The sequence below is a fragment of the Mastigoproctus giganteus genome, chromosome 10 (genome assembly GCF_048544385.1).
Source record: "Mastigoproctus giganteus isolate SK-2022 chromosome 10, ASM4854438v1, whole genome shotgun sequence".
NCBI lineage: Eukaryota > Metazoa > Arthropoda > Arachnida > Uropygi > Thelyphonidae > Mastigoproctus > Mastigoproctus giganteus.
The window spans coordinates 209,514,902-209,528,618 of record NC_143584.1 but is presented as its reverse complement, the minus strand read 5'-3'; the positions used below and the strand labels follow the sequence as shown (position 1 = coordinate 209,528,618).

Below are 13,717 nucleotides of genomic sequence, written 5' to 3'. Positions count from 1 at the left end.
CAGGTGCCTAGTCTCCAGACACTGTAATTTGCAAAACTTGAACCTTTCTTCATAAGAGCAACCCTTTGTTCCATTCACTAATCTTGTTGCCCTTCTCTGTACTCATTTCAATAGCTCTACATCCTTCTTAAAATGAGGCCTCCAGACCTGTATACAGTACTCAAGGTGTGGCCTGACATTACAAACCTTGAGGGGGCATAAATTCAAATTGAGGAAAGACAGTTGTAGAATAGATGTGCAGAAACTTGCCTTTAGCCAGTGGTTGTTGATTGCTGGAACAAACTTCCGTCTGTCATTGTGGAAGTTGATAGCTGAAATAAATTCAAGGAGGAACTGGACAAACTTTTGTAGGGAATGGATGTATGAAATGGTTTTTTTTTTACATAAGCTTGCTTTCTTGCATCACATGCCTCTACTACTACTACTGTAATTTCACCACTCCTTCCAAAGCAGTGTGAACATGTCCTTCAGCCAGCCAATGTCCCTTTACTGTCCAAATCCGAACTCACAGAACCAACTTTTTTCTTCCTTATTTATTATTCCTTCTACTTTGTTTTTCTGGAACAACATTCCTTCACATGTATTTCTCAAAAATTATAATCTATAGAAATTCAATTCTGATATCAGCAGGTATCTTCTGTCTTCTAAAGTGACAAAACTATAAATTCTGCTCCCACAATTTCCATATTGCAGTTTCCTGTGTGATCACTAATAACCATTATCAAATTAGTTATCAGCCCCCCCCCCCCCTCCCTGTGGTGGCAGACCTGGCAGTATAGCAATTCTGCCATTGCTTTTCAGCCTTCAATCCATGTATAGTACTAGGTTCTAATGCCCTTCATGTTTGGGGATTCCATAAAATAGGGAGGTGGATCAGATGATCATCATGATTTGCATATGTACTGTATAACGACACATACTGCATTGCTCGTTTGGTAGGTGTATCCTGTTTTTCCGTTTTTTAAAATCTGATCACTCTAATACAGCAGTTCTCAACCTTTTTTAATACTTGTACCACCAAAACCAAAATTGAAAAATTTTGGTACCACTCATTAAAATATGTATTTTTATTAAGAGGAAAAGTCAAGAATATTTGCATAATAAGGCTATGTTAGAAATTATACATATTTTTATTTCATTTTTAATACAAAAATTGAACACACTAAATAACAAATATTAAATAAAACAATAGAAAATAAACCATAAAATACTTGATTAACATGGTGATTCAATTGTAATTAATAACAAATGCAATAAATCACAAAACACATGATTTGCAAACTCCTGTTAGATTGAAAAAAGTTAGGTAAAACATGTAATTATTTACCTTTAGAGGGAAAATTTTTAATGTTTTATTTTTCATAATTTCATAAATTTAAAAAATTCAACTGTCTGTTATTCACGTACCACCAAATCTTTTTCCGTATACCACTGGTGGTACACATACCACCAGTTGAGAAACTCTGCTCTGATATATATAAAACTCATTTATTGTTGCAAAAAAGGAATACAGAGGCATCCCACAGCATGAGAACTCAGTAGAGTTTACAAAATTAAATTACACCATATAAGCTAAGCTAACAAAAAACTAACATAGTAATGCTACTTAAAAATAAAAACAAGATTCATGGAAGCTAATGCATTAGATGAAATTCAAGAAAAACTATTAGTTACATGTTATGTTTTGAGTAAGAAGCATAGAAATGCAACTGATACACCAAGAGCCAACCAGGTAGTCGGGTGGGTAAAGTGCTTGCCTGGCAACCCAAAGGTTGCGGGTTTGAATCCCGCCTCGGGCTTGGATCAGAGTACTGCAAAAATTTTGGGAGGTGCATTATGGCCATAGAAGCTGATGTGCCAACAATTAACTAAATCAAACAATACACCAAGAAAGGCAAAACCAGAAAATAAAGTAAAACAGTTTCACAAACTCAAGGCTGCAGTACTTTTTGGTATTACTTGGTATATCAAAAAGAATTATAAATCAAATAGTTAGGAAACTGAGTCCAAAACATATCTAATAGCTATAGAGACCATCTGATGAGCCAAGGGGCTCATCAGATGGTCTCTATAGCTATTAGATCATTAGTTAAAATCATCAGATAGTCTCTATACTATTAGATTATTAGTTAAAAAGACATGAAACTAATTACAGAGTAGAAATGCTTGGCAGTGTAAACAGTACCACATTATGTGCTTAGGGATGTCCTCACCAAGGGCAAGCATCCCTAAACAACCATCTAATGATATTTTATTTTTTAATCCACTGATCGTAAATATATATTTTTATAAATTTAGCATTGCCAAAGGTCCTCCAGAAATTCCAGGTATTTACATGTGCACAGTCAAAAAAGGTGGACTAGCAGAAAAAGCAGGTCTTGATGTTGGTGATCAGATTCTTGAACTGAATGGTCACAGCTTTCTCAGCATAAAACTAGTCGAGGTAAATATGCTTAGGTCTTTGCATATGTTTATTTGAAAAGAGTATATATTTATCATTTGTTTGTTGGGTTTTCTTTTGCCTTTCTGTATACAGTATATCGTTGTACTATGTTATTAAATAGTATTTCAGTTTGCAATGACACTTGTTTTTAAAAGTAAAAATTGGCTAAAAATTTTTTAAAAGTTCTTTAAGTGATAGATAACATAGTGAAAAGTAAATCGAAATGGAGAAAAGTGAAAATTTAAGCACTTCAATCTTGTGTAGAGTAAAATCTGTCTTTTAAATTAGTAAACAAACAGGGTATTATTTCAGTGTAGGAAAAAAAATATTGAAAAAAGAGAAAAGTTTGAGTAAATCATAATGAACTGTTCTACATTATGATTTACTGTATTTGCCCTCTTAGCTACTCTTGTCCCTCCATGGCAGTGACAAAACTTGGGTTTATGCTCACTGTTCAGAGCTACCTCAGAAAGGTAGCTCTGAACAGGTAACTCCAGAAACGGGTAAAAAGAGTGGTTCTACTTTTTAATGAATAACAGATTCACTTCCCTGGTGGTGCTGTTTGATTAAAAATGACGTTGGTAACTTTGGGTCAATTTGTGGATCATGTGGCTTTTTAAAGTGGGTGTAAACCAAGCTTTCCCTAGACAGTGAAGACAAAACATAATGCAGAGTAGCACTCTATACAAACTTTACACAGTAAACCTGTTTAGTGTGTGTGTGTGAAGCTGACAGTAATAGTGACAGCAATCCAGTCATTGAATGAGTCGTACAGGAAGTACAGTGAAATGTTGGAGAATTACCTGTATATGTAATTCCTTTAGTAGTTAAAGACAGATTTTACCCTTCACAGGTTGAAGTGTTTAAATTTTCACTTTTCCCCAAAATATTTAACCATTTATTAGGTGAATTCTCTGTTATCAGTGTTATATATATAAATAATTAATAAAATTGTTAGAGACAGCACATGTATAAATGTGCTCAATTGAAAGAGTCACCCACCTTGTTTAAATTATTTTTTTGTATAGGTTTGTTGTTTCTTTAACCCCATTATGATAAAATAATAGGTACTTTTAATCAAGAGTGAGGAAACCTCAATGATAAATCTCCACTGATGGTGGTTTATGTTATCTTCAGAGATTACTGATATGAATGGTACAGTGATTTTTTCACACCATAGCTGAGTTAGCTGATTTATGGCATAATCCAGCAATCTGGGTCTTCATCTAGCTGGATGAAAAGTATTTGGCATATGTATATCAATTTTGTTTTACTGCAGTGTTTGGCTGGCATCCAATTGTTGAAACATGTGGGCCTTTCATTTCACAGTTTACACAGGCAGCTAGTGAGAGTGACATTAGGTATGGAAGCACATTCTTCTCCACATAGTAACAGTGAAGGTATGCTCAAATGTGGGTGATGATTTGGATCACAGGCTGATGTGCATGTCTAAAGTGTGCCAGAAGGGGAGGGGGTATTTTAAAAAATTAATTAAAAATATACTTTTTCAATACAAAAAATTAATTTTTAAATTTGTGTCCATAACAGATGGAAAATAAAGGTGGAATAAAAAAACTTAAAAATATTGAATTATTCTTGCTGATTTTTAAGATTGTAAAATGGGGTTTCTTTTTCTGAGTGTATGATTACTTGTTGAAAAAACAACTGGCATATCCATGCATAGGTTAAATATGAAACACCATATTGTTGCAAATAATTTTTGACTTAAAACAAATCTTATTTGAATATTTATAAAATTAAGATGGAATGTTGATTTAATGAATAAAAAACTTCATTTAAAAAACCTAATGAATAGAACCAAAATACCAAAAATCTTGCTTTTTTGGTATGAGAGAGCAGTGGTGTAGAATCATTGTAAAAAATTCAGTTATCCACCTGATGAAATGATTCCATATAGTAAGGATCAAATAATGCCATTAGACCTTATTCACTCTCAGAGTTAAACATGCCATAACTCCAACTATCTTTAATTAAAAGGATTAGGTATGATGTTTATTCTGCTTTTTCATTTCAAAATCATATTGCTAGTCTTCTTACCCATTTTAAACAAAGCATTCTGGCTGCTAAAACAGCAATCACTTTAAACTCTTATTAAAGACACGGATTTATGCATCCCATTATCATCTATGCATCTCAGTGCCAGATTTAGTTAGTCTGGGCACATAAGTCCACAAAATATTATATTGTTTTAAAACTAGTTGTCGTAAGTGCCAGGCCTAATTGTTTTTTTATGATTGTGTGTGGAAAATTTGCTGCTAAATCACAATTGACATGGGAGCCTGTATGTATGTATGTAAAATTGCTGATGAACTTCACACGTCAGTTTTCTGCAGTGGATGAATAAAGCAAGATAATGGCCTTTAAGAATATTGCCAGATGTTCTGATATTATCAAAGCATTTTACATTCACCTCACTATTCTAATAAGCTGGATTTAGATCCCTGACATGATAAGAGATTAAACACTTTTGAGATATAGAGCAAGAATGGAAATTCACTCACACACGATTTAAATTAGTTTTCTAAAATCATCAATCCGCACTTTTCTGCATGGGTATTTCTTTATTGGCTGCACTGACGTAAGCAGTTTCTTTAAATCTAAATATAAAAAAAACTGTTGCTGTTAAATATAAAAAAAAACAGGTCACTGTTGAAAAAAAGCCATGAATTAGGGTTGAATTTGAAAGTGTCTGCAATTCTGCCAGACACAATAGGAGGGAGTATATGATGAGAGCCTTGGCGATCAATTCGGCCTTGAAAAGATTGTGCAAGGCTCAAGGGGTAGAATTTTTTTCAGCCTGGTCTGTACTTGTTAACAGGACAGACTGCTTCTACAGGGATGGGATACACTTAAATAGAAAGGGTGCAAGAATATTTGCTGATGCTATCGAGGCAGTGTTAGGTGGGTTGGAAAACTGCTAACTTGGGGGGATACAAGGACTAATAGATTAACAGTAGCCACTGGCAGAGTTGAAAGTGATTCTTGCACTGTTTCTATTGGAATGAGCAGCAGCCTGGAAAACAAGATGCAGGATATTTCAGACTGCTGGGAGTCATTGCGATACAAGTGAACACATGGGTTGTGTTAGGGTAGCTAAGAATAGGAACAGGTGCATGTATACTTGCATGTACACCAGTGCTAGGAGTTTGGTAAATAAATTTGATGAATTTGAGGTACTGCTGAAAACATCAAAGGCAGATATTGTTGGGATATCAGAGATGTGGTGTCACACAGATATAAGGAATGCAGAACTGGAATTTGGGGAGAACAATGTGTACAGAATGGATAGACAGGTTAGGAAGGGAGGAGGGGTTATGCTATTAATTAAGAAACACATAAAATCCAAGGAAGCGAAGCCAGTCGACATCGCTGGACAGTGCAATGTCGAGTCAGTTTGGTGCGACATAAGCATTGGGAGATCAAAATTGAGAGTAGGAGTGTGCTATAGGCCTAATGACTCTGATGAGTATAATAAGAAACTGTACAGGGAAATAGAGTGGGCCAGTAAATCAGAGAGTCTTATAATGGGGGAGTTTAATTTCCCAGATATTGACTGGAATTTGTGGGTTGGTCACTCATACACTAGCAAGGCTATTGTGGATTTATTCAATGATTGTTTTCTACATCAGCATGTTCGGGAGGCAACTAGAGGGAGTAATACTCTTGCTCTGATTATCAGTAGTGATTCTTCATGCATTAAGAATCTGCAGATAAAGGAACCACTAGGTGGCAGTGATCACAGTGTGCTGAAGTGGGATTTACTCAAAGAGGTAACTACATTCAGGGGTAAAGGGAAGGGTTTTTGCTTTCGTAAAGGTGACTATGATGGTCTGAGACAGTATTTAAATTCTATACAGTGGGACCAACTGAAGATGTTACCAACAGCAAATTCAAAATGGCAAGCATTCAAAGAACTTATCTTGGAAGCTACTAGGCTTTACATACCAACTAAGAAATATTGTTCAAGGTTTACGCCTAAATGCATGTCAGATAAACTAATGAGACATATGGCAGAGAAGAAAAATGCATGGGATACATATAAATTAATGGGTGACATGGAAGTCTATGATAGATATAAGCTGGTCTGTAACCAAGTCACAAAGGAGATTAGGCAGGCAAAGGCAGATTATGAGAAATCCTTGCCAAAGGATGCAAAGAAAAACAGAGAGAAAGAGTTCATTACCTATGTAAACTCTACAAGTAAAGGGATGAATCAGATTGGTCCACTGGATATTGATGGTTCAACAGTTGAGGATCCTGCTCAGGTGGCTAACAAACTAAATGAGTATTTTGCATCTACATTCACACATGAGGAGTTATTCAGGAAGGGGAATGCCAGAGGTGAAGTAAACTCTGGCACTGAGCTAGATGATTTTGAAATAACTGAGAGGAAAGTGGAGGAGAAATTGTTGAAGATAAACATATGAAAGGCATATGGGGTGGATGGAATCTATCCAGTTATATTAAAGGAGGCAGCAAAGGAAGTAAGTGAATCCTTAGCCATAATTATGAGAGCTTCTTTGGACTAAGGAGAGGTACCCATGGACTGGAGATCTGCAAATGTGACCCCCAATTCACAAAGGATCAAAGGCTGACACAAGTAATTATAGACCTGTGAGTTTAACTTCTGTTCCAGGAAAATTAATGGAGGCACTGGTTAAAGAAGCACTGCAGGATCATCTAGACAAGACTTCAGTTATAGCTTGGACACAGCATGGTTTTTTGTTAAGGGAAAGTCTTGCCGGACCAATTTGATTGGATACTATGATCCAGTCACAAAAGAACTGGATGCAGGGAATAACTTTAATATTATATATTTGTATCTTAGAAAGGCTTTTGATACTGTTGCACATGGAAGACTGCTGCACAAATTGGAGCATTGTGGCATTGGAGGGAAATTGCTGCTATGGATAAAGGGATGGTTGAGGGGGAGAAGACACTGAGTGGTAATTAATGGACACTGCTCATTGTGGACTAATGTTATTAGTGGAGTCCCTCAGGGTTCAGTGTTGGGTCCATTGTTGTTTTCTCTATTTATAAATGATATTGATGATGGTATATCAAGCTTAATGTCCAAGTTTGCAAATGATACAAAGGTTGGCAGGATTGTTAAGGACACTACTGATAGTATGCTGCTGCAACAGGATCTGGAAAGGTTGAGCAAATGGGCTGAGAGGTGGCAAATGAAGTTTAACATTGACAAATGTAAAGTACTACATATGGGAAACAGTAACCCCAGAGCAACGTATCAACTCTGTGGTACTACACTGACAGTGGTAGAGAATGAAAAGGACCTGGGGGTAATTGTGCAGGCAGATATGAATTTCTCTGAGCAGTGCAGACGGGCTGCAAGTGTAGCTCATGGTGTCTTGTCAGTGATATACAGGAATTTTTCTAGCAGGGATAAGGAGGTGATTATTCCCTTGTATAAGGCAATGGCCAGGCCACACCTTGAGTACTGTATCCAGGTCTGGAGGCCTCATTTCAAGAAGGATGTAGAGCTGCTGGAACGAGTACAGAGAAGGGCAACAAGATTAGTGAATGGAACAAAGGGGTGCTCTTACGAAGAAAGGCTTAAGTTTTGTAAATTACAGTGTCTGGTGACTAGGCACCGATGAGGTGTATAAAGCCTTGAATGGTTTGAGCATGCTCAATGCCGATGGGATTCTTCCTCTTGCTCAGAATAATCACCTGAGAAGGCATAAATTCAAATTGAGGAAAGACAGATGTAGGATAGATGTGCGGAAATTTGCCTTTAGCCAGCTTGTAGTTGTTTGGTGGAACACACTTCCATCCCTTGCTGTGGAAGTTTATAGCCTAAATAAATTTAAGGCTCAGCTGGACAGGTATTTCGAACGAACGGAGGGGTGAAGTGGAAGGGTTTTTTTTTTTTTTTTCTTTGGCTGATGCTGCATAAGCTTGCTTTCTTGCATCATATGCTTGTACTAATGCTAATGCTAAAAAACTGCCGAAGCTATATTTTCCAATGAGCACATTTCTTCCCAATGTATTTCTCTCTCCTTTTCTGTGAGATGAAACTGGAATTTAAGTATCTAATGAAAGGTCAGTAATTTGTTGAAGGTACCAAAAGTTTCAGAATAATTATGGTCTCAGAGTTCCTTGCACCTAACAAGAAGTTAAATTCGGTGTGTGCATGAATGCATGTGTGCGTGAGTATGGAGACTGTCCAGGATATTTATGTATACTTTTATGCATGTTCTCTGGCTAGCTTGTTCATTTGCTGAATGAAAAAACCTGGTTTCTGTGAGAAAAAAAACTGCTGCCATTGCTCAAGATCAGCTAACTTGGTCATGGTATCAAAAAACGCATAAGTTTTTCATGTTGTTATTATTATTATTATTATTAGCCATATAGTGCAAGGAAGCCTGAGGCTTATGCTGCACCAGCTAAAAAAAAATTTCCAAGTTACCCAGAGAGAGAGATAGAGAGAGAGAGAAGTAGAAGAGAATCACCAAGAAGAGAAGAATGATGATATCCAGCCCAGGACCCTGGGTGTGCCAAGCCCATACTCACCAGGTGTGAGCCCCTGGGGTTATTACTGGGATTTGAACTCGGATAATTAGCAAATGTAATCCTTGCTTGCTTGGATAACCCAAAAAAAAAACCTTTTGTATGCATTTTACACTACACTGTGTGGAATCTGAAGGAAATTTTGAAAAGTGTTTATGAAAGTATACAAGGCTTGCTGAAGCTTCCTTATCACCTCTGTAGCTAATACTTCTGAAATTTGATAGAGGTAATATAACATAGAATAAAAATTTTTATCTAAAGAAAGGATTCATCTGCTGGAGTTCCCATCTTGTCGGGAACCACAGAAGTCCCAGTGAATGAAAACACCATGGTTTTTGTTGTGTTAATTTTTTAGCATTTCAAGATCATGGTATATTCCTTAGAATTTAAAAAAAAAAAAAACAATACTGATAACAAATAAAAATAAAATATTATTAAATATAAACTAGTGATGAAAGATATGTGTGGGTACACATTTTTTTTTAAACTTTCGGATTATTTTGTCTTAATTTTTATAATTAGGTGGGTTCATTGTAAATCTAACGTACTGTACAAGCTTCCCCTCTTCCTCTAATGAGATAAATTTCTTCTTGTATTTTCTTTCTTTAGTTCCTTAGTCCTCAACAATTTGGTAAGACAATGTGATTTTTATCAACCCTGTGGTGGGGCTTGTAATAGAATGCCTCTTGGGTTTTTCATTCACTGAGGTCTCGTAGTTGCTGACAAGGTGGGAGTGGGGGGGCAAAGTGGATGAATCCCTTTTATATAAAAATTATTGTGATTTTATGTTATCATATTTATTTTTATTCAAACCTTGAAAGAGTTGGTCTCAAAGCATTTTTTAGCATTAGCATTAGTAGAGGCATTTGATGCAAGAAAGCAAGCTTATGCAGCATCAGCCAAAAAAAAAAAAAAAAAAAACCCACTTCCACTTCACCCCTCTGTTCGTTCAAAATACCTGTCCAGCTGGGCCTTAAACTTATTTAGGCTATCAACCTCCACCACAAGGGATGGCAGTCTGTTCCACCAACCAACCACCCGCTGGCTAAAGGCAAATTTCCGCACATCTATCGTACATCTGTCTTTCCTCAATTTGAATTTATGCCCTCTCAGGTGATTTTTCTGAGCTAGAGGAAGAATCCCATCAGCATTGAGCATGCTTAAACCATTCAAGGCTTTATACACCTCTATCAGATCACCTCGCTGGTGCCTAGTCTCCAGACACTGTAATTTGCAAAACTTAAGCCTTTCCTCGTAAGAGCACCCCTTTGTTCCATTCACTAATCTTGTTGCCCTTCTCTGTACTCGTTCCAGCAGCTCTACATCCTTCTTGAAATGAGGCCTCCAGACCTGTATACAGTACTCTAGGTGTGGCCTGACCATTGCCTTATACAATGGAATAATCACCTCCTTATCCCTGCTGGAAAAATTCCTGTATATCATTGACAATACTCCATGAGCTACTCTTGCAGCCCGTCTGCACTGCTCAGAGAACTTCATATCTGCCTGCACAATCACCCCCAAGTCCCTTTCATTCTCTACCACTGTCAGTGTAGTACCACAGAGTTGATACGTTGCCCTGGGGTTGCTGTTTCCCATGTGTAGTACTTTACATTTGTCAATGTTAAACTTCATTTGCCACCTCTCAGCCCATCTGCTCAACCTTTCCAGATCCTGTTGCAGCAGTGTAGTGTCAGTAGTGTCCTTGACAACCCTGCCAACCTTTGTATCATCTGCAAACTTGGACATTAAGCTTGATATACCATCATCAATATCATTTATAAATACAGAAAACAATAATGGACCCAACACTGAGCCCTGAGGGACTCCACTAATAACATTAGTCCACGATGAGCAGTGTCCATTGATTACCACTCTCTGTCTTCTCCCACTCAACCACCCCTTTATCCATAGCAGCAATTTGCCTCCAATGTCACACTGCTCCAATTTGTGTAGCAGTCTTCCATGTGCAACAGTATCAAAAGCCTTTCTAAGATCCAAGTATATAATATCAAAGTTATTCCCTGCATCCAGTTCTTTTGTGACTGCATCATAGTATCCAATCAAGTTGGTTAGGCAAGACTTCCCCTTAACAAAACCATGCTGTGTCCGAGCTATAACTGAAGTCTTGTCTAAATGATCCTGCAGTGCTTCTTTAACCAGTGCCTCCATTAATTTTCCTGGAACAGAAGTTAAGCTCACAGGTCTATAGTTACTTGTGTCAGCCTTTGATCCTCCTTTGTGAATTGGGGTCACATTTGCACATTTCCAGTCTATGGGTACCTCCCCTGAGTCCAAGGAAGCTCTCATAATTATGGCTAAGGGTTTGCTTACTTCCTTTGCTGCCTCCTTTAATATAACTGGATAGATCCCATCCACCCCGGGTGCCTTTCTTGTGTTTATCTTCAACAGTTTCTCCTCCACTTTACTCCCAGTTATTTCAAGATTCTGTAGCTTACTGCTAGAGTTGAATACACCTCTGGCATTCCCCTTGCTGAATAACTCCTCATGTGTGAATGTCGATGCAAAATATTCATTTAGTTTGTTAGCTACCTGAGCAGGATCATCAACAGTTGACCCATCAATATCAAGTGGACCAATCTGATTCATCCCCTTCCTTCTAGAGTTTACATAAGTAAAGAACTCTTTGCTGTTTTTCTTTGCATCCCTTGCCAAGGATTTCTCGTAATCTGCCTTCGCCTGCCTAACCTCCTTTGTAACTTGGTTGCATATCAACTTGTATCTATCATAGGCTTCTGTGTCATGTGTTAATTTGTAAGTATCCCATGCATTTTTCTTCTCTGCCATATGCCTCATTAGTTCATCTGACATCCATTTTGGCCTAAACCTTGAACAATATTTCTTAGTTGGTATGTAAAGCCTAGTAGCTTCCAAGATATGTTCTTTGAATGCTTCCCATTTTGAATTTGCTGTTGGTAACATCATCAGTTGGTCACACTGTATAGAATTTAAATACTGTCTCAGTCCATCGTAGTCGCCTTTACGGAAGCAATAACCCTTCCCTTTACCCCTAATGGTAGTTACCTCTTTGAGTAAATCCCACTTCAGCACACTGTGATCACTGCCACCTAGTGGTTCATTTATCTGCAGATTCTTAATGCATGAAGAATCACTGCTGATAATCAAATCAAGAGTATTACTCCCTCTAGTTGCCTCCTGAACATGCTGATGTAGAAAACAATCATCCAATAAATCCACAAAAGCCCTGCTAGTGTGTGAGTAACCAGCCCCCAAATTCCAGTCAATATCTGGGAAATTAAAATCTCCCATTATAAGACTCTCTGATTTACTGGCCCACTCTATTTCCCTGTACAGTTCCTTATTATACTCATCAGAGTCATTAGGCCTATAGCACACTCCTACTCTCAATTTTGATCTCCCAATGCTTATGTCACACCAAACTGACTCAACACTGCACTGTCCAGCGATGTCGACTGGCTTCACTTCCTTGGATTTTATGTGTTTCTTACTAATAGCATAACCCCTCCCCCCTTCCTATCCTGTCTATCCTTTCTGTAGACGTTGTACTCCCCAAATTGCAGTTCTGCATCCCTTATATCTGTGTGACACCACGTCTCTGATATCCCAACAATATCTGCCTTTGATGTTTTGAGCAATACCTCAAATTCATCAAATTTATTTACTAAACTCCTAGCATTGGTGTACACGCAAGTATACCTGCACCTGTTTCTATTCTTAGCTACCCTAACACAACCCATGTGTTTATTTGTACCGCAATGGCTCGCAGCAGTCTCTGAAATACCATGCATCTTGTTTTTCAGGCTTCTGCTCATTCTAATAGAAGCAGTGCAAGAATCTCTTTCACCTCTGCCAGTGGCTACTGTCAATCTATTGGTCTTTGTCTCCCCCCAAGCTAGCAGTTTTCCGACCCACCTAACACTGCCTCGATAGCATCAGCAAATATTCTTGCACCCTTTCTATTTAAGTGTATCCCATTCCTGTAGAAGCAATCTCTCCTGTTAACAAGTACAGTCCAGGCTGAAAAAAATTCTACCCCTTGAGCCTTGCACAATCTTTCCAGGGCCGAATTGATCGACAAGGCTCTCATCATATACTCCCTCCTATCGTGTCTGGGCAGAATTGCAGACACTTTCAAATTCAACCCTAATTCTCGGCTTTTGTTCAACAGTGACCTGTACTTGTTAAGTAATTCTGCCGGTCTCCTACTCTTAATATTATTAGTGCCAACGTGTACAACTATATCACCTTTTGTGCCCTTAAAAGATGATATTCGCTCTACAACGTCATCAACCTTTGCCCCTGGCAGACATACCCTGGTCCTGTTCCACCTATCTTTTTTACAAAGCATGTTCCCCGTTTCCCTGACAATAGAGTCACCAACAACTACTAGTTCCTTCGGGACCAGCGCATTCTGCCTTGGGGGTTGTCTCTGTGTCACGCGATGCCCAAGTGCAAGCTCTGGCGTTGATGTGGGCAGCTGAGAGCTTGATGGGCCCCTCAATTTAGTTTCTTCGAGGGCATCCACCCTGTCCTTCAAGCTCTCATATAGGCCCACAAGAACGCCGAGTTGTTGCCTGATATCGATACACTCCTTGCATCGCGCACACACAAAGACATCCCCCTTGGCAATATCATGTCCCGTACCCGATTGCTCTGCAAACATCAAGCAAACAGTGCATTTTATAAGGCTGTGAGTCAGAGGACAACTGCCCCCCTCAG

General features: G+C 38.2%; 1 protein-coding gene across 2 annotated transcripts in view; it reads left to right on the top strand.

Annotated features, from left to right (window-relative positions):
• The window catches only part of LOC150079833 (uncharacterized), a 172,654-nt gene that overhangs the window by 124,627 nt on the left and 34,310 nt on the right, over window positions 1-13,717 (top strand). For both annotated transcript variants that reach the window (XM_090382470.1, XM_090382469.1), the window contains exon 8: window positions 2,299-2,443. In XM_090382470.1, coding sequence (XP_090238596.1) covers window positions 2,299-2,443 — 145 coding nt within the window. The remainder of the gene's footprint in view (window positions 1-2,298; window positions 2,444-13,717) is intronic.